The sequence below is a fragment of the Coffea eugenioides genome, chromosome 2 (genome assembly GCF_003713205.1).
Source record: "Coffea eugenioides isolate CCC68of chromosome 2, Ceug_1.0, whole genome shotgun sequence".
In the NCBI taxonomy this organism is placed as follows: Eukaryota; Viridiplantae; Streptophyta; class Magnoliopsida; order Gentianales; family Rubiaceae; genus Coffea; species Coffea eugenioides.
In genome coordinates, this window is record NC_040036.1 from 782341 (window position 1) to 803822 (window position 21482).

The following is a 21482-nucleotide window of genomic DNA, read 5'->3' on the forward strand; positions in this document are numbered from 1 at the left end:
GTTTCTAGGGTGATTTGATCGGGTGACCAGATCGTACTAGGGGAAGGAGGAGGGTGCCAAAAGGAGGGAGAAGGGGAGTGGAGGAGGTGAGGGGAGAGGAAAGAGGAAGAGGGGGAGGGAGGAATGACAAGGGGATAAGAAAGGAGGAGAATGAGAGGGAGAAGAGAAAGAAACAAAAAATAAAGAGATCGGTGGTACTGGCCAATGACAAAAATGGTGGTGGGTTGATGAGATGGGGAGAGGAAGAAGAAGAAAAGAAATAAGAAAATTTTTTTGTGTGTTTTTTGGGTATTTTAATATATGTATTTTAAAAATTTTGAGAAGTTTTTCGATATTACACAAGTTAAAGTTGTTAAAAATTTGTAGGAGAAAATTTGGTAAACAACTCGTCTGCCAAATAGGTAATTAAGTATGATTATGGTAAAAGTAATTGATGAAACTAGATCTAGCTCCACGATACATAATCTTGAAGTTATACAGCTGCTAGTCCTAATTATAGAGCATAATATAAGTATAAACGCAATAAATAAAGATCACAACATAATAATTTGTAAAAATACAACAAATTTTGATACTTTTTAAAAATTGTGTATCACAATCAACTCATGTATCTAATTTGAAATCAAAATGATCATACCATCGGCTATTACTTGCAATCAAACTAATCCGAGAATTTCTCTCTAATTCCTAATTGAAAAAAATTAATGAATCATCAGTGATTAGAATTTTACCCATATTGTTCATTTTTTTTAGATTATAACCACGTTTAAGATTTCGAAACTATCCTCTATTGTCAAAATAAATTTAAAAGACAACTAATTTTATTTTAAATGAACCTTCTTTATCAAATTATTAGCAAATGAGTCTCAAGAACACTCCATTTGTGGACTTGTTCTCAGTTAATTATTTTAATTAATTATGGATTCTAATTTTAAGTAGTTACCTTTTGTGATGTTCTTGGTTCTATTTGTATTATGATTGTAGATTTTTTAATAACAAAAAAGTTGAAATCTATAATCATTCAAAAAATAGCTTTTGCTGAATTAGATAATTAATTTTTATAATTAAATTTTGTAAAATCTAAAATAATCGAGAACAAGGCTTTTATATAAGCTAATAATAAGGGTAAAACTTATAAAACACATAAGACAAATTGGCCATTCTAATTATTTTATCTATTTTGGTCTTTCTCTCAATCTCCATACGTACCTACGCCTTTCTTTTTTCTTTCTTGGACTAAGGGTGCATTTGATAAAAATTGAAATCTGAAATCTGAAATTTGAGTTGTTTAAGTTATTGAATAATTAAGTATTAAGAACCTGTTTGGGTTTGCGGTAGTTTATTGAAAATTATACTTTACTAATAAAGCCTTTATTGATAAGTACTTCACTACAATTTCAAATGGAGCCTTAATTTGATACATTTGAATGTATATTATATTAAATAATAAGTGAGTAGCTTATTACTTATTTTTAGACCAAATTTTGATTAGAAAATTCAGTGTCATTTAATTAATTTAAGTGTTCTATTTTTTGTTATCAAACGCAATTGAATAAAATTTGAATCTATTGATTTTAAGTGTTGAATTGAGTTATCAAACATGGCCTAAATTTGAAACTGCATGACATTAGTTCTTGAGTTTTGAGTCATGGGGTCCACTGCATGACAATCTATAATTATAGTACGGTGAAAAAGTAACTGATGGAAGTGGATCGTGATTCAAGGTACAAATACAATAAAATGTGGCACTTTTTTTTTTTTTTAAAGGAATCTCACAGCTTCAATTGTTGAGTTTTAAATTAAACGAACCATCACCATTCATATTTCCATAGAATCCACACCCGTTCATGATGCATGTTGGGTTACTGTGAAGCATACTTTTTTTTGGGGGGAGGGGGGTTGGGGGTGTTGTTTCTGCCATGCGATGGGCAGGCGGCGGTGCCTGTACGAATCCTTTTCTTAGGGATGTTCTATGCATCAAACGTGTGGGAATAGAGTGAATGTTATAGATACGAGTGAAGTGAAGCAAATATTTGTGCGAGCCATGGACATGCAGCTAAACGTGTACTGACAAAATTATTGCTTAGGAACGATATATATTAACCTAAACTGATAGAGACGAAATAAAAATACATTGGTGCAATTCTTCATTAGGCTGACGAGTAACAAATGGACGCTGGAGAAAACAATCTGAGGCTTGCCGAGAATGAGACATAGAAAGGAATTTCTTCTCCTTTCTCCTCTAGTAAGCCTCTCTTTGTTTTGTGTGTTGAATTTCTTTTTCTTCAACAGAGAGTATGGCATGTCTATTTCTTGCTTGTTCATTTCGTCTAGTTCTCCTTGCAACTTTTTTTTGCCAGATCTTCACTAATAGTGAGCTTAGACAAGCTCGTGGTTACAATGATTACAAAAGATGGAACCACAATAAAAACGAACCAACAAGAATAGTATATCACACCACAAAGACGAATCCAAATAATGGAATCAGGCAACAAGTGAAAGACACAGAGGACAATCTTTGAGTGTGCAAACCTACACTTGATAACATTAAATGTATCAAAGCATAAAGGGTACGTGCAAAAAGGGGGAAAAATAAATTGATGCTGAACTTACTAAGGTTATACAGAACCAAAACATAACAATGCTTAAATTGCCATAAAATAAAGATATAAAAAAATTAAGTATAAATAACATAAAAGCTTACAAAATACAAAAAGCATATGAAATAATGCAACTCAGGAATAAAGAAAAAAGAGGAAAACTAAGAAGACAGCAAAAAAGCAACAGAGTTAAAAGAATATATTACAATATTGAATGCAAGACATCATAATATCCTAAGCAAAGGAAGGAAAAAGATGAAGCATAACAACAACGGAAGCTTCCAAAGAGCAGGAAAGCAAAAAGAAACGATGAAAACGACGATCTGAATAATAGAGATAATGCATGCAAAACTATAAAGTGTTAAGCCAGCAGAGAAGTTCTGCTGCGATTGCTGGCAAATTACGGTTCCCAAGAGCTAGCTGGTGCATAATTTCATGCAAAATGACCAAAACATTTAGGATTATCATGTACCTATGCATACAAAAAAGGCATCTACTTGCGCAAAAGAGTAATTAAATTCCAATCGAATCCAGGGAAAATGCCTGAATACCCCGTAATAAATCGATTCCAGACCAAAAGAAAGGATCTAAGGAGGGTAGTGAAGTAAATTAATAAATGCACAAAACAATAATCTCCTTTGCTTCTAATGATATGGTGTACAACGCACAACTAATGCAAGCACAAAGATTGATGGGATGAAAGAAAGAACAGTTAGCGGTGTGCAAAATCGAAAAATTTCGATTTACCGACCGAATTCGAATTGAATTCCAAATTTTCGAAATCGGTAAATCGAAAATCGGAATCGAATTCGGTAATGGACTTTTTCAAATCGGAATTCGAATTCCGATTTCGATTTCAAACTCGTTTTTAATATATAAATATATTTTTTATACATGTAATATAAAATTTATATAAATATTATATTATATTATAAATTTTATATTATATAATAATATATAAATTTTTCCGAATTCGGTGAAATTAGAATTTACTAATTCGGTACAAATTCGAATTCAGAATTAATGAATTCGAAATTTAAATCAAATACCAAAATTTCGAAAAATTCCGAATTCAAACCTTCGAATTATCGATTTCGAATTCGATACACACCCCTGAGTGTAACCATCGAAAACGAATGATGGGATGAAAACTTGGTGGACGGTTAAAAGCGGAAGTGCTTCGTCTATTGGGGGCATCATATAAAATGGGCCCCGAGAGGTTTTTGGGGTTTGACTGGGGTAAATTTGGATTGGACTTTGATTGCAAGGGCCGAACAACCTTCGGCCCAACATAAGAGAAGTATAATACGGGTAGTTAAAAAGACGTTTTGTTGGCCTGCTCCTAAATCCAGAACTGATAGACGACAGTCTAAAACAAAGAAGGTATTTTTGTTGGCCCGCCGGGGCCTGGGAGGCGGTTTTTGGGAGGCGGGGAAAACGTTGATCGGAGCGGCATTCTGCCAAGAGATGGATAGACGGAAAATGACCGTGCGGGTGGGCGCTGCTGCATCTTATTTTTCGTTTCTCCGACGACAGATGGCAATGGCGAGGAATTTCAGTGTTTTGGCAGAGGAGAAGCGGTGTATGAAAGATCACAACCGCCGACTGATGGCTGCTCAATTCGAAGACAAGCGAAAGCTTTACAAAGCCCTCGTTAGAGATCCTGAACTTCCAAACGAGCTCAAGGAGAAGCATCGCTACAAGCTGGCCAAGTGGGCATGAAACAGTCCCTTTGCCCCGGATTAGAAACCGATGTATTCTCACGGGTCGCCCACGTGCCGTTTATCAGCTTTTTCGGACGTCTCGCATATGTTTCCGAGAATTGGCATCGCGGGGTGCTTTAATGGGCATTAAGAAAGCTTCTTGGTAGAACTTTTTTTTTTAAATCATCCACTGGAGCGGTCATCGGTGAGTTGGAGGCCACAAAAAATTTTTTTTGTTTAATGTGCTTAATTTTTCTGCCAGTTGGTTTTTCTTTTTTCTTTTATAAGGATTGTCCCTCCATGTGAATTTCCTGAAGGATGATACTCTGTTTAAGCTAGTCGCCCATGTTCGCTATCCGTTCAATATCTTGTTGTTGATTTTTTTTTTGTCTTTTTGTTTTTCTTTTTCCAACGAGTTATTCAGGATTTATACCACCTTATTTACACGCTAACTTACTTACTTGTATTGTCAACATATTTTTCAATCTCACACGTATCACGTAAAAAAAGTGTTACGATATTTTTTTTAAAAAAATCCCAAATAATCTCCTATCCAAACACGCTCACTGTTTTCCATCGAGGGTCCATCATTGTTTTGTTTGGCCTGGCTTAGACACAGGGTTAGGAGGGTGAAGAAGCTGGATATGCATCTGTGCTTCAATAGTGGAGCAATAAGCTATCATATACCACTCTGCTTTAGACATTGAGTTAGCACTAGTATATTTGTCAACCCTTTCGATTTTTTTTTTTTGGGTTGTGTCATAACATCATTTCAATTAAGTAATTGTTGCTATTTACTTACTAGTTATGTTTGTTGGAATAATGTATTTCGTGCTTTACTGATAGTGATCGTTGATAAGGAATTCTACAAGTTCATTATGTAATGTTTGATTCGCTAATTATCAAATGAAATGTTGAAACTGGAATCTACTCTGGTAGACAGTCAAACGAGCATCTGATTATTTAAATTTGCAAGTGCACGAGCAGCTTCGTGCCTGTATGTCAAGATTTCCTGGGCATTGCATGTTGCTACAATCATGAATCAAAATTCTGAAGTCTCAACCAATTTCTTACCTGTGAAATTGCATGTAGGCATATACTGCTTCATTGTGCGGCAGTGATGGTCATTCTTCTAACAAGTTGCTCCTATTTGGTGTTCGTGTTGTCTTAATGTATTCATGTTGTATGCCTGACATGGCATCCGAATTCTCGGAACCATCTGCTCCAGATATTGTCTGTAACCCGTTGGCTGTCCTACTCATTTTTTCCAACTCTGGTGAGATACAAGATTGTGACTAATGGTTACCCTTGGGTCCAACTCCTTACAGTGACAAACTCTATGCCACAAAGGCCTTCCATCATTTAAATCATGAACCAAAGTTCTTGGCTGTTCCTTTGCTGCCGAGATTTTCCCCTCCATTACTAGAAAGCATACTGTAACTGCATCCAAAAGCTACATGACTAGATAGCATCCATGTCAATAGTATTATCAGTTTCCCCTTCCGTTTCACCTTTGCTGCATGTTATTTTTTATCCTATTAGGCTAATGTTTTTATTTCCTTTTCTGGTGCACCCTTGGAACAATGTCTTTTGTATCTTTGGAGGCACCTCAATCATGCAACCTGAACTTTCTTACTTTGGTTTTATCACGGTTTTCTCCAATTTTCACTATTTCTTTGGAAAATAGTAAGCTTCCTCATATAAAACACAAAAAGGGCTATTGCGCGATATAAAAGCAGGTGTAGCAACTGGAGGACGGAACATCATATCTCCTATCTCGTTTAAGCACCTTATTGATAAGAAATGGAACTGCTGTATAAATCCCTCACAGTGGCTGTGAACTTTGTAGAGAGGTAGAGGTTGTCTGTTTAACATTAAGAGCTCCTGAGTTCCCTCCAATTTGGAAGATTTTTGTTGCTGTCTAGTAACGGATGCTTTTTCTTTTTTGGTATCATATGTACATGCACAGAATTGTAATGGAATCAGATCTGGCTTGAAGCTAAATGTTGGGTCTGAATGGACAGCATGTTGATTTCGCATTATTATTTGTCTTCTCTCTAGTTCGCTTTGTGAACGAGCGTCACTTCTTTGGCATATGATCTTGTATCTTCAAAAAAAAAATTTTAACTAAATTATGGTGGTGCTTTGTTTTGGTTTAGGAACAATGGTTGTTGACAGACAAGTTAATTCCCAGATGATTGGAGCAACACAAATACAAGATGTTGAGAGCCAAGGACGTTGAAGATACGTTTTTGACTGTTAACCAGAAATAAGAATGGGGTCATTTGAATGATCTTGACTTGTAATCATGTTGGATGCTGTTCTTGGCAGTTGTCTCTTCTGTTAATAATAACTATTTTCTTAGGGGATAAGAGTATTTGTATCCCAATTTCCTCTTTTCTTCATGCATGGCTGGTCTTCTTCTATTTCGTGGGGAAGCATGTCAGCTAGTTGGATGTCAAGATCACAGATGAACCCCTATCGCTTTGGTAGGAACTAGGATCTTGCTGCAATAATTAGGCATGCCTATTCTTTTGCTCATAACTTTACAAATGCACAAATCTGTGAGGGTGCTTGTACTCCATTTTATACCCACTGGTGTGGTTATGCTGAGAGAGGTGGTGATGATGCCGTTTTCATGCCCCCGAGTGAACAAACGGTTTGAAAGACATTATTATCAATACGTTACGGACTGACGAAATGGTCTCAGGCATTCTATGTTTTGGCCCAAGCAACTACTTCCCTGTTCATTTGGGAGTGTCAATCAATATGTTTGCTTGCTCGTTTGGTGGATGTATATTACTGCATCATTAAAACGTCTCAACCCTCGCCTCACCCCAGCCCAAGGTATTATTCAGTAGTTAGGACTGATGACATCGTATTTCCTACTTATTGTGAATTGGGCCAGATTGTGCTAAGCTGACCAGTAAAATCGCTGCTGGTCTTCCAGCCAGGTGGAAAAACGTTATTAAGTTGAGATTGGTAAGAAAGGTGCCTTGCGTTTTGTTTTTTAGGTACGCAAGCCGTGAATTTTGAAGATGTGTTTAGTAGCACTAGTGAACTACTGAACTGGAAAACGGGGAATTACAGCTGCTTGCTCCCCGGGATGGGAAATAATCCTGTGATGACCTGACCTCTTTCTTCCGTCTATCTGCCTTAGGGTAAGATTTTAGTCTGTTTGGTAGGGAGGGTAATCAATCTTCTACCCCAAACCTTAGCCGGTAGTTGAGCTTCTTAAACATGCGCTGTTTGTGGGCATTTGGAAGTTGCAATCTGCCAGAGAGAGGGAACCCCAAGTGGTGCCATGCTGCCTTGCATTCGTGCAATTGAGCTATCATGTCATCATCTTCTATAGGTAGTAGTAAGTAGATGATGAGATGGCCTTTTTAAATACACTACCTTGAAGCAACTATTTTTTAAAGTGTACAAAACTATTATATACTACTAGTCTAATACTCTGATAGTACTAATAGCTATGCATGAACGATGAAACTTCCTTGTTTCCATAAATTAAGAAGGTTCATAGCTACGTACCTAGGAAGGTGATTCTCCTTTCAATTCTGTCATTTGTCCGTTTGGATTAGCTATTTTTTGGAGTATTTTTAAAAAATTTTACTGTAGTAGTGTATATGAAAAATTTTAAATTTTTACTATAAAATTTTTTTGAAGTATTTGTATATTGTATGGATGAGATTTTTTTGAACTATTGTTTATTACGATAGCATTATATTTAAAAAGATGACCAATCCAAACCAGCGATTTCGCATCCGGGAATATACCCCATAGATACCCATAGGCCATAGGCATAAAAAAGAAAAAAAAAACGCTGGTTGCTAATTGCTCTCAAACTCTGTAGATTCTGTGCTGCCGCAAATTAATTTGAAAAGAAAAAAAACTTCTTGGCCCCGTTTGGTAAGTAATTTTTTTGGGTGTTTGTCTAAAACTTTACTATAACTCACTGTAGAAGTTTTTAAAAAAATGTTTGAAGTGTGTTTTTTTTGAATATTTTGAAATATATAGTTTAAAATTTTTGAAATTTTTTTTTGAGATTAATAAAGTTAAAATTTTTAAAAAACTTATAGCAGACAAAGTTGACAAAAAACTTATCTGCGAAACAAGGCCTTGTGCTTCTCTATTAGCACAGAGAAATACACTTCCTTCCACCCCTCCTTCCTTACGCTTTTAGTATGGAACCACCATCTACTCTTTAACCAAATTAATTTGTGGAAAAAAAAAAAAAAAAAAAAAAAGGGCAAGCATCGATGTTATCGATGAAAGGAAACGTTAATAGGGTACACATTTGATCTCCTTAGTCGTAATTGCGACGTCTCAAGTCCAATGCCAACTGCTTGTCCTAGGCTCCTAGCCCTCCTCCTCCTCCTCCTCTTCTTCTTCTTCTTCTTCTTCTTCTTCCCTTTAAAAAAAAAAAAAAAATTTGGAGAAAAAATAGCCTGCTTCTTTCGAACACCATGCGTAATACGCTTAATACTTAATACTAGTAGTTGCCTCCACAAATTACCCTTGTTCAGCCGTCATCTTAGTTGTTAATCTGGCATATTTAAGTTTTGTTTGAAAAGTTATTTTTCTTTAAAAATTTTTTTATATTTTTTATGAACATATTTTTAAAATTATTTCTTTTATTTTATATATATCAAATTATTATAATATATTTTTTAAATAAAAATTTAAATGGGACGTTACGCTCTTTTTTTTTTTTCACAAATTCATTCCCGTTTCTTAAATCAATGAGAAACCTTCCATCATTAAGATTATAGGTGGCAAACCAACCCACTTAACTAAATTTATCCATACCCGTACATGAATAGGTAGGGCTGTCAACGGGCCGGGTCCGGGCCGGAATTCATTATTCCGGACCCGGACCCGAATTACTATGCCGGATCCGGATCCGACCCGTTTACCCGACGGGTCTTTTATCCTATGTTCCGGATCCGGATCCGGCGGGTCCGGATCCGGATCCGGGTCTACCCGAACAAATTTACCAAAATTTATAATTTCTAATAAAAATGAGAAAAAAATATATTTGTAAACTAATTTCTAACTAATGCAAAGAAAAAACCAAATAAGAAAAGAAATCAAATTAACTTTATTAAAATACATCACCCTAATCAAATTATATTGATAAATATATATTTTTTAAATTATTAATTCATTTATATCCGGATCCGGGTCTAATACGGGTCGGAATACTATATTCCGTATCCGACCCGTTTTTTTGTTTGACAAAACGGATCCGGATCCGGATCCGGGAAACGGAATTAAATCCCTACCCATACCCGCAATAATTTCACGGATTCGGTCCGGATCCGGGTCTAGACCCGACCCGTTGACAGGCCTATGAATAGGTAGGTACGGGTATCTTAAATTTTTGTATATGGATATGAATGGGTTACCCAGATAACCCATCAAATCCAATTAACTCATTTAGAATTCTCTTCCCCTAAGTCTCTTCTCTTCCCCTACCATTTTTTTTTCAAATATTTCATTTTGTCATGATGTTAACTACTTTTGTTTCACTATTATTATTATTTGTTGGTTTTATCTTATTATTTTATTTTCTCTTAATTTGTTAACTTGCTCACTTTTTAGCATTACCAATTTATGATAAGTTTTAGCATCTTTTCTTATCTTTCTAAAATGAAAATTTAAATTTATATATGAAAAAAATGTTAGGGGTTCAAAATTTTTGGATTAAGTTTTTATATTAACTTTTATAGTACTTAGTTCAATTTTTTTTATTCTTATTATTCAATTATTAAATAAAATGTAATTTTGCGACATAGAGTATAAATGGAAAAAAATTGATAATTAGACTTATTGAACATTATAAGTAAATATTTAAAATTAATGGTGGGTACAAAGAGCGGTATAAATTGATAACTTAGTTTGAAAAAATAAATTTAAATGAGTTTACAAAAAATTAAAATAAATGGGTTATAAATGGGTAATTGGGTTACTCAATTCATTTTTTTCCCTGTTCATAAATGGGTTGACTCACTTATATCCATTACCCATTTTACCCAACCCAAACCCGTCCAAGTCACCCATTTTGATACCTCTAATTAAGATTAAGGGGATCAGCAGAGCAGTATAATACCATTTAGCGTCGTCGTTGAATTTGTCTTCATAGTTTACAGTCTGCAATTAGCGCAGTAATAAAGTATTCAATCTTGACAACAAATATTTACGTAAAATCTGACGTTAACCATTTTGTCTTTTCAAACTTTGAATTTGTTGTCGGACAATTTCAAAACTCCTCGTAAATTTCTGTGCAGTATTTGAAATGGTTTAAAAAAAAAAAAGAACTGGCACAGCTGGGGTAGTAGTAGTAGTAGTATTTTATTTTTCCTCTCTCCAGCAGTCCAACTGCCTGTGAAATTTTCATGCTCCAATATAAAATGCTCTAACGCGCATAAATTTCTCCACGTTATTTTTGGCCGGCGTCAGCATCTAACATTTTCAGTTGACCGGTGGATGGGTGGACTTTGAACCGATCGTCGTCGGAATTGTAGCCGTTAATGGGGCATTGCTGCACCAAAAGTGTTTCAGTCTCAGTCCACAAGGTCGACGATCCCGTCGCCTCCTTCGACGGTGATCCCTCCGCCACTGCCACTTCCGCCGGTGACTCGGCTGCAGCAGACCGCCGCCGGAAGCCCAGGCCAGCAGTATCTCCGGGCCCACCATCGGCCAACGGTCACTCCAATAAGAGCACTCCAGCTCATTCCTTTGCCGCCAGCCCATGGCAGAGTCCTTACCCGGCAGGCGTTCGGCCTTCGCCGTCGCCGGCGAGAACTCCCGGGAGGAAGTTCAGGTGGCCCTTCCCCCCTCCTTCGCCGGCGAAGCCCATCATGTCCGCGATTCTAAAGCGACAAGGGGCGCCGGCGAAGCCGAATGAGGGGCCGATACCTGAGCATGACGGCGGCGGAGCAGCAGACAATGAAGGTGAGAGGCCACTGGACAAGAGCTTTGGGTATCCCAAGAATTTCGGTGCCAAGTATGAACTGGGAAAAGAAGTGGGGCGTGGACATTTTGGACATACATGTTGGGCCAAAGGGAAAAAGGGAGAGCTCAAGAATCAGGCAGTAGCTGTGAAGATCATTGCCAAAGCTAAGGTGTGTGGTATGTCTTTACAGTTTGTACCACTTCAAAACTCCTCCCTTTTACATATGTGCTGATTTTTCGGTTTTGCTTCTTTATTTTCTTTATTTCCATAATGCGGACTATGGGCTCTGTTCCTCGGATACGGGGAAAAATCTGTTGTTAGAATCTTCAACTTTGCAGTTAATGTATTCCTGGCTGAAGTCCTCAGTCCTCACCTAGGCTGACTATTTTTTGTCTGGGTTTAGAAGGCTCTTCCCTCACAGTGTTTGAAAATATTAAGTCTACCGAGTGGAGTTGAGGACATTGATTAACCCCCAAGTCTGATTTTGGGAGTTGAAACCTCAAGATTTTATCAACTACCCAGTTCAAAATTATGGTTTTGTTCCTTAGTATTAATATTAATCTCCGTCTCTCTGTAACTGATTGGTAAATTTTATTGGCACCGAGAAGCTTGAAGTTCCTCTCGTGCTTAGGTGTATTTGATTTATCAGAAAGTGGGTGCTAAGTTTTACTGCAGAGCTGTTAACAGAAAATGCTATCTGGCAGATGACTACCGCAATATCGATTGAAGATGTCCGTAGGGAGGTAAAGATATTGAAAGCCTTGTCTGGACATAAGAATCTGGTCCAATTTCATGAAGCATTTGAGGATGCCCAGAACGTCTACATAGTTATGGAGTATGTATACCCTAATATACTAGTATTTTCATGCTTCCAATTCATAGAAGTTGTAATTCATTTTATTGTACCTACAAAAGGTTTGTTCCTTGTTGTTTGTATTAACTTTTGTCAAGTGTTTAATCGTGATTGAATATTATCACAAAAAAGCATTTTGCTAAAGCCTCGCATCTCATAATATATTCTACAATGATCTCCTTGTTCAGAATTGTTATTATTTTTCAGTTTATCAGTGATTGGACAAAATATCAATTTTTTCAAGCTTTCTTCTTAGTTAAGTGAAAATAATGAAATGTCACTCAAATATATTTAAAAATCATTGGTGTTCCTTACAGATTGTGTGAAGGTGGTGAACTTCTTGACAGAATTTTGTCAAGGTATTATTACATGACTGTGCAATCTATTCTGATAATTTTGTTTTTGCTTGAAGTCATGCCTTACGAGTTTCATGTTACAGAGGCGGAAGATATACAGAAAGGGATGCTAAGAGTATCATTGTACAGATATTGAGCATTGTTGCCTTTTGCCACCTTCAAGGTGTTGTGCATCGTGATCTTAAGCCAGAGGTATTTCAAGAGCAAACTTAAGCGGCTAGGCACATGATGCATGTTTATCTGCACTTGTTCCATACGCATGCTTTCAAGCATGTACTATCAATCGACATAGTGCTTTCTGTTAATTTATTAGGTCTTTATACTTGATTATTAATTTTTTTTTGTTAGTTTAATTATGCTATTGATATGGCATGGAGGCTATGCAACTAATTCATTTCTCATATAGATTTCTACTAAGTGCCATGTATATGATAAGTGCACAAGTTCAAGGAGGCTTATGGACCCGAAAGTAAAATGATTAATTATTTGATTGTCTTGCAGAATTTTCTTTTTTCCACGCGGGGTGAGGATGCTTCATTGAAGATTATAGATTTTGGTCTGTCTGACTTTATTAGGCCTGGTAATGTTTTCATATCTTAAATTATCTCGCTGTCATGCTTTTCTGAAGTGAATAAATTTTCCATGTCAAGATTCAGTTCATGTACCTATATTTCAATCAATTTCTGCTTTATTCTGATGAAGTAAAGCTTGCTGATGTTTATGTTTATGGGCATCTAGAAATTAATATCCTGAATGTGGTTTGAAATTTCATTTTTGAACTTGGATTTGATTCATATGTTGCAGCAAGTTTAAAATGCTGCTTTGACATTTTTGGAATTTTTAAATGGAGATCTATGGCTTAAATCTTAAGTTGGATATGGTCATCACTAAATAGGTGTCACCAGATGATCCGGAAGTACATGATAGTCCTTAATTCTAAGGTGCAGTTGTTTGGTTGAGTCAAATCTCCTCTTCGTCATTTTCTAGTATTTTAAATTGCAAATTATGAAGATGATACTTGGTTCTAGCTGAAATCCTTGTAAATTGTGTCTGTCTGAAGATGCTAAAGAAGGTCCAAAGAGTACATGGAAATCAATTTCCAATGTAGTGTCTGTATTTGCATCTGCATTTGCAGTCATTAAATCTATCTTCTTGTGCACTTTTGGCAAGTTTACTGTACATGATCAGAAAGTTGATCATTTTTTCCATGGTTAAATCATTATGTTTTTTGTAATAGATAACATATAGACTATGCTTAATTGAAGTTTCAACTGCACCCTGGAATTGATCTTGCAATTTCTTCATGAGCTGCTAACGTGACCATGTCTTTGTTGAAGCAAAAACTTCAAACCTGTATGGGTGAATGAGTTTGATGATGGATCAACTGGTTCAAGTAGTTTCAATGGGTCCTGTCATGCATTCTTGTGATTTGCTAGGAACTGGAAGTACCAAAAGGTTGTTAAAGAAATGATGCATTAATCCGTCATATGAATTTTCTGAAGAATAGATTAACAAAATAGAGGGGGAAGTGATAGGTTGACAAGCATTTTTTTCAATAACAACAAAAATGCTGGTCAAATTTGTTCTGGCATTTCACAGGATTCACTTAAGTTGACAACATTTTATCTGATCAAATAGGATCAGGCACAAGGCATCATAGGAGATGTTTTACGAAGTTGCTTGTTATCACGGTTGAGAAGTTTTCATTTATGTGTCTCCTGTCTTCATTACTAGCTGTAGATAGATCCTGGATTCTTTCTGCATTTCATTCTCAATCCTGATTAATAACTTTATATTCTTTATATAATGTAGACCAGCGCCTCAATGACATTGTTGGCAGTGCTTATTATGTTGCTCCAGAAGTACTTCATCGATCTTACAGTGTTGAGGGAGATATATGGAGCGTTGGTGTGATAACATATATCTTATTATGTGGAAGCAGACCTTTCTGGGCTCGTACTGAATCGGGAATTTTTCGTTCTGTGCTTCGAGCTGATCCTAACTTTGATGACTCACCTTGGCCTACAGTGTCAGCAGAAGCTAAAGATTTTGTGAAAAGGCTTTTGAACAAGGATCACAGGAAAAGAATGACTGCTGCCCAAGCACTGAGTAAGTTGAAACTTTCATAGTCAGAGACTTTCTTAAACAGGCGAGGATCGGATTCTGTATTTCTTTTGTCTGATTGTTTTATCTTGGTTTATTCTCTTTTAACCTGTGGAATGTATAAACTGCTTTGTGTTTCCAGCTCACCCATGGTTAAGGGACCAAGATTGTGCTGTGACACTCGATATATTGATCTACAAGCTAGTCAAGTCATATGTTCGAGCCACACCTTTAAAGCGTGCGGCACTTAAGGTACTTGCTCTCTGACTATTTTGAATTTCTTTGAATGGCTTCTAAAGTTTTATACATCTGGAAGTCAAATCATGATGTGCTTTTGGTTCTACAATGTTGCAGGCTCTTTCTAAAGCTTTAACGGAGGACGAGCTGATCTACTTAAGGGCTCAGTTTAAACTTCTAGAACCTCAAGATGGTTTTGTATCCCTTCAAAATTTTAGAACAGTTAATTGTTGCTCTCACTTTGACTCTGTAACTTTACTCATTCTGCATACAGGAGAATAGTGAGAATAGTACTTGAAGTGGTCTAATAAATGATTCTTATGTTGTTCCTTCTTACCTAATTTCTGAAATGACCATGCAGGCTCTTATGAAAAATGCATCCGATGCCATGATAGAATCAAGGGTTCCTGAAATTTTGAATTTGGTAAGACATTTTCTTTGTTGATGTTAAATTTTGATAATCAGAATAATTGTTTCAGTTGTTTCCCGCCCCTTCTCTTTACTACAGTTCTTGGATTGTCTGACAGACAGTGAATGTCTGAATACTTTGTTCTGTTACTTTGAACTTTTCTTGAGTGCGCAAGGCATGGATGGCATGTTTTGAGTGGATAACAAAGAGGAGAAATGGAAAGATTTAGGATCACTGCTAGTCAGTTTTCTTCCTTCCAGGTGGAGTGAAAAGAATGACAGAGTAGAGAAACTTCACCTACTGCGGTCTAAAATGACCTCCATGAACAATAAATTTAACAATGCAAAGTCCCTAACAAATAGAAACTTCACCTGCGGTGGTTTAAAATGACCTCCATGAAAACAATAAATTTAACAACAAATAAAGAACACTCGAAGTAGCCTTATTTCCCTTTGTTTTTTTCAATACTGTGACGAGTCAAAGAAAGCAAGTTTTAACTAGACTCATGAGTGAAAGAAAAGTAGCTTTTTTGTGATGCCATGACTTGTGCAAATTAGTGCCAGCTATCAGTTCTAAGTGCTGGACTTCTGAGAAAAAGCATTTGTTCTCTTAGTCCTTTTTCCTTTTCTTTTTTTTTTTGTGCACCTAGAGTTTCAAGGGTTCTAATAGTCCATGTTTGTCATATTAATTTAACTGTCTTTTTTAGTCAATGTCAAAATTAGCATTGTTCTGTTTGTTCTGTGATTTCTGGAGCTAACAGCTAGTGTTCTAAATCGTAGTTGGAACCCTTATCCCACAAAAGCCTAGAGTTTGAAGAGTTTTGTGCCGCTGCAATTAGCGTATATCAGCTGGAGGCTCTTGAAAAATGGGAGCATATTGCCAGTACAGCCTTTGAGAAATTTGAACTTGAAGGCAATCGTGTAACTTCAGCGGAGGAAATAGCTAAGGTAAATGAGGCATTCAAGTCCTCTAAAATTTGTTAGTCTTGAAATCTCTAACCTTGCACTGAAGGACGGTATTTGATGCAGGAAATGAATGTGGGCCCCGCAGCTCACTCCTTGCTTAAGGACTGGATAAGAGAGTCGGATGGAAAACTCAGTTTTCTTGGTTATACAAAGTTTTTGCATGGTGTTACCCTACGCAATTCGAACCTAAGACATCACCAGTAGTGAACCCGTTACAGGATGCATGTTGTTTGCAGGTGAAAAATACTTGTAGAACTGTTAGATACCTATGTTAATTCTTTGTTCTTTTCCCCCCATCTCCCAGTTAAAGATTTGCAGAACTGATGTAGAAAGGATCAGAAAGTGTGCTTGGTTATGTACTAATATCAGGCTTTGCATGTTGGAGCATGGAGGTGCAGTAAGTGTAGGAGTCGGGTGCAAATAGCATTTCTTGTTTGGAGTAGGAAAAGAAAGAAGGTTGTAATCCAGTTTTACAACTCTTGGGTTTCTTCAGAAAAAGAAAAAGAATGGATGTGATTGCTTATTTTTGCCTGTACACGGACAAATGCCGGTCTACCTAATGTTTGTTTACTTCTTCTGTCTCTAATTACAGGCAAAAGATGATGTAAAACCTATTTGACTACTTGTTAGACGACATGCATCAGAACTCAAACTCATTTGATATACATACATATATGTATATAGCCGAGTTAACTGACTCCCATCTGAGTTATGTTTAAGAACACAATTGGTAAATCACGACGCCTATATAGCAAGGAATTCTGTTTTGTTCTATTTTCTTTTCTTTTTCTGGGGAAGGACAATGGAAAATAGTAGCTAAAAGTATGAGTTGCAAATTTATGTAAACAGAAACTCAATTACAAACGGAAAAAAAAAATACAGAAAAGAAATGAGGGTGGAAATGAGTCAACCAGGTAAGAAATGAAGGCGGAAGGAAACGAGAACATTTTGGTTGAGAAGATTTTGGTTGTGTTTGGATTGTATTTTTCGTGATTTTTCATGGAAAAAATACTGTAGCGATTTGATGTATGCGAGGGAAAAAGGTAATAGAGAAATGTGATAACGGAAAACGACGTAATTTTTCGACGGAAACCGGCAATCCAAAACCTATACTAGGTGCTGTCTTCGCTCTGCGGATTAATAAGAGAAAGCCGCTTACGATCACTACAAGACCTATACTAGGGACCGTTGAACAAGCACTAAGCAATAGTGGATGAATTAATAATAGAGCAAATTATTACCCTGGTAGTCACTACTAATTTTTTGAATACTAGAGTTTTGGGCACCCAAGTTTTAAAAGAACGTGTTTACTCATTAAACTATTAAAAATAAATTTTGGAACCATTCCATCTATTTTCTTCTTTCTGTTTGCCAAATTTGGTTGTGTTTCGTGAGTCGTGCGACTCTTAAATCTGTTAGATTTAACAGTAAAAATAAACGGAAGGCCAAAAATTTACACTTAACTTATAATGGTTTAGTGGATAAATACATGCTCTTCAAAATTTAGTAGTCAAGGCTCTATTATTCAAAAAGTTTAGTGACTTTCCACATAATTTAATTTGCTCTTAATAATTAATACTACAAAAGAAAATGGCAAGTCGAGCCAACTTGAGAGCAGCCGACCGCGGGCATCGAGGTTCAGACTTGGAGCCTCTTTTTATTTACTATATATATATATAGTTTTTAATTATTAAAACAAATTGACAATTGCTTTGGAAATTTCCCGTTTCTTCTCAAATTCGGCTGCCGGTCCTCGACATGTTTGGAGGAACTGCGGTCAATTTAATGTTAACGACCTAATCATGACTTAAGTATCTGATGAAAATAAAGAAGAGTAAAAAAATTGCACAATCGAACCCTTAATCCGATCCAAAGCGTCCAACTAGCCATCTGACTCACTCTTGATGCGAGCTATATAATTTGAATTTCTCCTTTGCTTCAGCACAGAATTTTTTTTTTTTTTTTTTTTTTTTTAAAAAAAAGGGAAGTATTCCCATCACGGCATCACCCACCCACTTGTAATCATTTAATAGCTGCGTTCTGTTGCGAAAATTCACATTCCAAAGTCATTTCGAATAAGTTACTAGTTGCAGCGTTTGTTGACAGATTATTCATTATTGGGCCTCACCATCGGTGGGAAGATTATCGTAATGAAAAGGGGTGCGGGAAGTGGCAGTCACGTTCGGTTTTTTGTGGAGTTTTTAAAATATACGAAGACGGACGAGAAACATTTACTTTAAGGAATAAACTCTAGAAAAATTCTGCAGTCTCGGAGATGCAATTGAGATCATTGGCGTAGGTACTCAAAACAGACAACAGCACCATAATTTATAGTTTATGAACATGTATATTAAATCTGCATGTAATCTTCTTCGAAAAAACATAAGCTGTTTGGAATTGGAATCTCCAAACTCGAAACAAATCTTTTGTCTCATTTTCTGTGCTACGCCACTGTATGTCCGACTTTTTTGTTGTATTACTATTTTTACTTTATAAACATCATATTTTAATTTTTTTTATTTTCTTAAAATCCAATAACTATTAATTGAGTTATGCACAAAATTTAACAAACTTGAAAAATCAAAATACTTAAAAAATTAGATTTTTTATGAAAATATGATGTTTATGAAGGAAAAAATAATATATAATAAAAAGTGCCACAGAAATTGTGACAGAAGAGTCGTTGCACCCCAAACTTTCATCCTTGAGAATACATTTCACCGGACAGATTGAGTGTAACAATATTATGTTCGGGATTAACGATGAATATAGTTACAATAATAATAATAACTCCCTTCTTCGGGTTTGTTTGGATAGGGTATTATTTGAAATATTATTTGGAATAATTACTGTAACACTTTTTGTGATGTGATGTATGTGAGATAAAAGGTAATTGGGAAGATAAAAAGTTGTATTGGAAATTGTAATGGTGATGTCAGCAAATATATTTGACCAAATAATCTGCTTTCCAAACAAATCCGAAATTAATTATGGTGTCCCTCATTTTGAGGTTCATATTGTGATACACGTTCAGTCTGTGCGACGTTAATGTCAGCGTACATTGAATGATGTATTAGGGGTTTCAAAAAATCTACTTGTCATCGCAATGTTTCTATCATACAACTCAACTGCAGACGAGGGCACAGTGCTGGTAACCCCTCATGCCTGTAAAACAGTTACCATCCCTAGGCTCGTAGTATAACTAATAATCAAATGTAATTTCGACCTTTAGCGTTGAGTGTTTATATTGAACGTTTTGTAACGTGAAACGGCATAGCAGAAACTTAGAATGGTGAACCATATGATTAGACCAAGAAGCAATTTGCATGCATGCGAGGCGAGGAGAAGACAATGAGACCCCACATGCTGGACTGGAGCCTTTAATTTTCCTTGTGTTTTTTCGTTTGATTTTCTTGTTCTTCCTCTAATTAATACTACTAGCTAGTAAAAGATTAAAACAACTCCCCATCGCTTAAAAATATGCAGAGCCAAAAAACGGTGAGGAAGCTTATCCACCCCATAAAAAAAAAGTCTCCAGCTTTCTCGGATGCATGCTTGGAAAGCCGCACCCCATAATATGCTCACTCCCAATTTCTCCGATCTTAACAAACACGCAGAAAGATAGATGTTGATAGCGCAGCAGCAATACATGCTGCTTCAATGGAATGGCATTAGTTGTTTACAGTTCATCTGATCGTTGAATTCAGATTGGAAAAGTTTGCTACTTGTCATGACGATCTGGGCTCGTTCAGGATATATATTTTTCTATTCCGCTGCGTTGTCTGACGACTGTCTCCTCTTCCTATACGGTAATATCATATGAACGAAAATCTAAGTCAAGTTTCAAGACATTTTCACATTAATTAACAACACATGGACCACCCCCGCCCCCGCCTCCCCTCCCGGGCGGGGTCCAATCTCCCTCAAACCTAATCCATAGAATTCCTTGAATGCCGCTTATGATTTAACCGTCTGAGGAAGACAGGATACATAGGGTGGGTTTGTAAAGCTTAAATTATTGCATCTTTAACGGTCAATTTGTCTCGTCTCTTCTCCATTCTCACGTCAGGTCATCAATTAGCCAAGTTGATCTACAATTTGTCATATATTTCGTAATGATTCGGGTACCAGCAAAGTGTATAGAATTCCAGAAAGTAACAAGAGCTATGACTGAAATGGATAGGTCAAATGCGTACGCTGCCTTGATCAATCAATTGGTTTGGGGCAGTGATATTTATAAATCTTGATTGCCCCTTAAGCATACGTAAACTTTTTTAAAAACACCCCAAAAAGCCCCCAAAAAATGCCAAACTTTAGCTCTGCCGGTGGTCCCAAATTTTCGATTGAATAAACCCCAAACCCTTAAGAGAGTCCCAAGACCGAATGAGCAAGTTGCAGAACTAGCCGCCCATCTTTCAACTAACATAGGTTGCAGTTTTTTTCTTTTTTTTTTTGTTGGGGTTTCAAATGGGTTGATGAGTAACGTAGGTTGCAGTTAGTATGTAGTAGTTTGACATTTTCCCATAACAATCACCATTCACCAGACAAGCAGCAGCTGCTCCGTCTCGTTTATCTCTATCCCATCCTAGCGACACAGTCCACAGGTATCCAACCCTGTCATGCACCGCCGTGATGTGTGCTCAGAAAAACTCCAATCCCATACCTCGCAAAAACTATGGATAGTAAACCATGGAAGATTTGAAGTTCGTTCCTAAGTGGTGAATCTTCCAAGTTCTCCATCGAATTAGTAACATCTCTTAGCTGACGAAAATAAAAGTAAGTCCACAAACATTTATTTTAGCACCCTCCAAACAAAGGCTTGCTCCACCAGTTCACACACATACATGTACTACTGATGTGCATACAAGACGAGGGTATTTGACAAAAAAATAGAAAAAGATGAGAGGAGATTTGAACCCAACACTTATAATAATAATAATATTATCACTACTTGTATATATTTTGTATTAGAGCAACATATTATCTCTTTGTTTTTTAAGGTCAACGACATATATATATATTTTTTGATATGGTTGAAGATTAAAGAAAGGATAGGATTTGTTATCGTTACCTGACCAGGGTTTTGTTTACGCAATTTCCTTGACGATTCACACCAGAAACGAGCTAAATTAATCGAAGTCCATGTTCCAACCTCCAACTACTTGCCTAATTTAGGAGCGTTGTTCCCTGTTACAAGTTACCTAACAAAGCTACCCACAAATGATACATTTGATTTAACCACCTGTTAAACCGCCAGGACTCAATAAACAACAGCTATTACTACTTCTTCTACGA

At 36.4% G+C, this 21482-nt stretch overlaps 1 protein-coding gene across 1 annotated transcript; it reads left to right on the forward strand.

The window, feature by feature from the left end:
• The first annotated feature begins 10647 nt into the window (after positions 1-10647).
• Positions 10648-16854, forward strand: LOC113763620 (CDPK-related kinase 4-like). Its single transcript, XM_027307492.1, has 11 exons — positions 10648-11433; positions 11969-12099; positions 12435-12476; positions 12557-12665; positions 12975-13053; positions 14286-14582; positions 14719-14828; positions 14931-15035; positions 15175-15237; positions 16002-16169; positions 16251-16854. The coding sequence occupies exons 1-11, from the start codon at positions 10840-10842 to the stop codon at positions 16389-16391; spliced, it is 1839 nt and encodes a 612-aa protein (XP_027163293.1). The 5' UTR covers positions 10648-10839; the 3' UTR covers positions 16392-16854.
• Positions 16855-21482: the final 4628 nt, after the last annotated feature.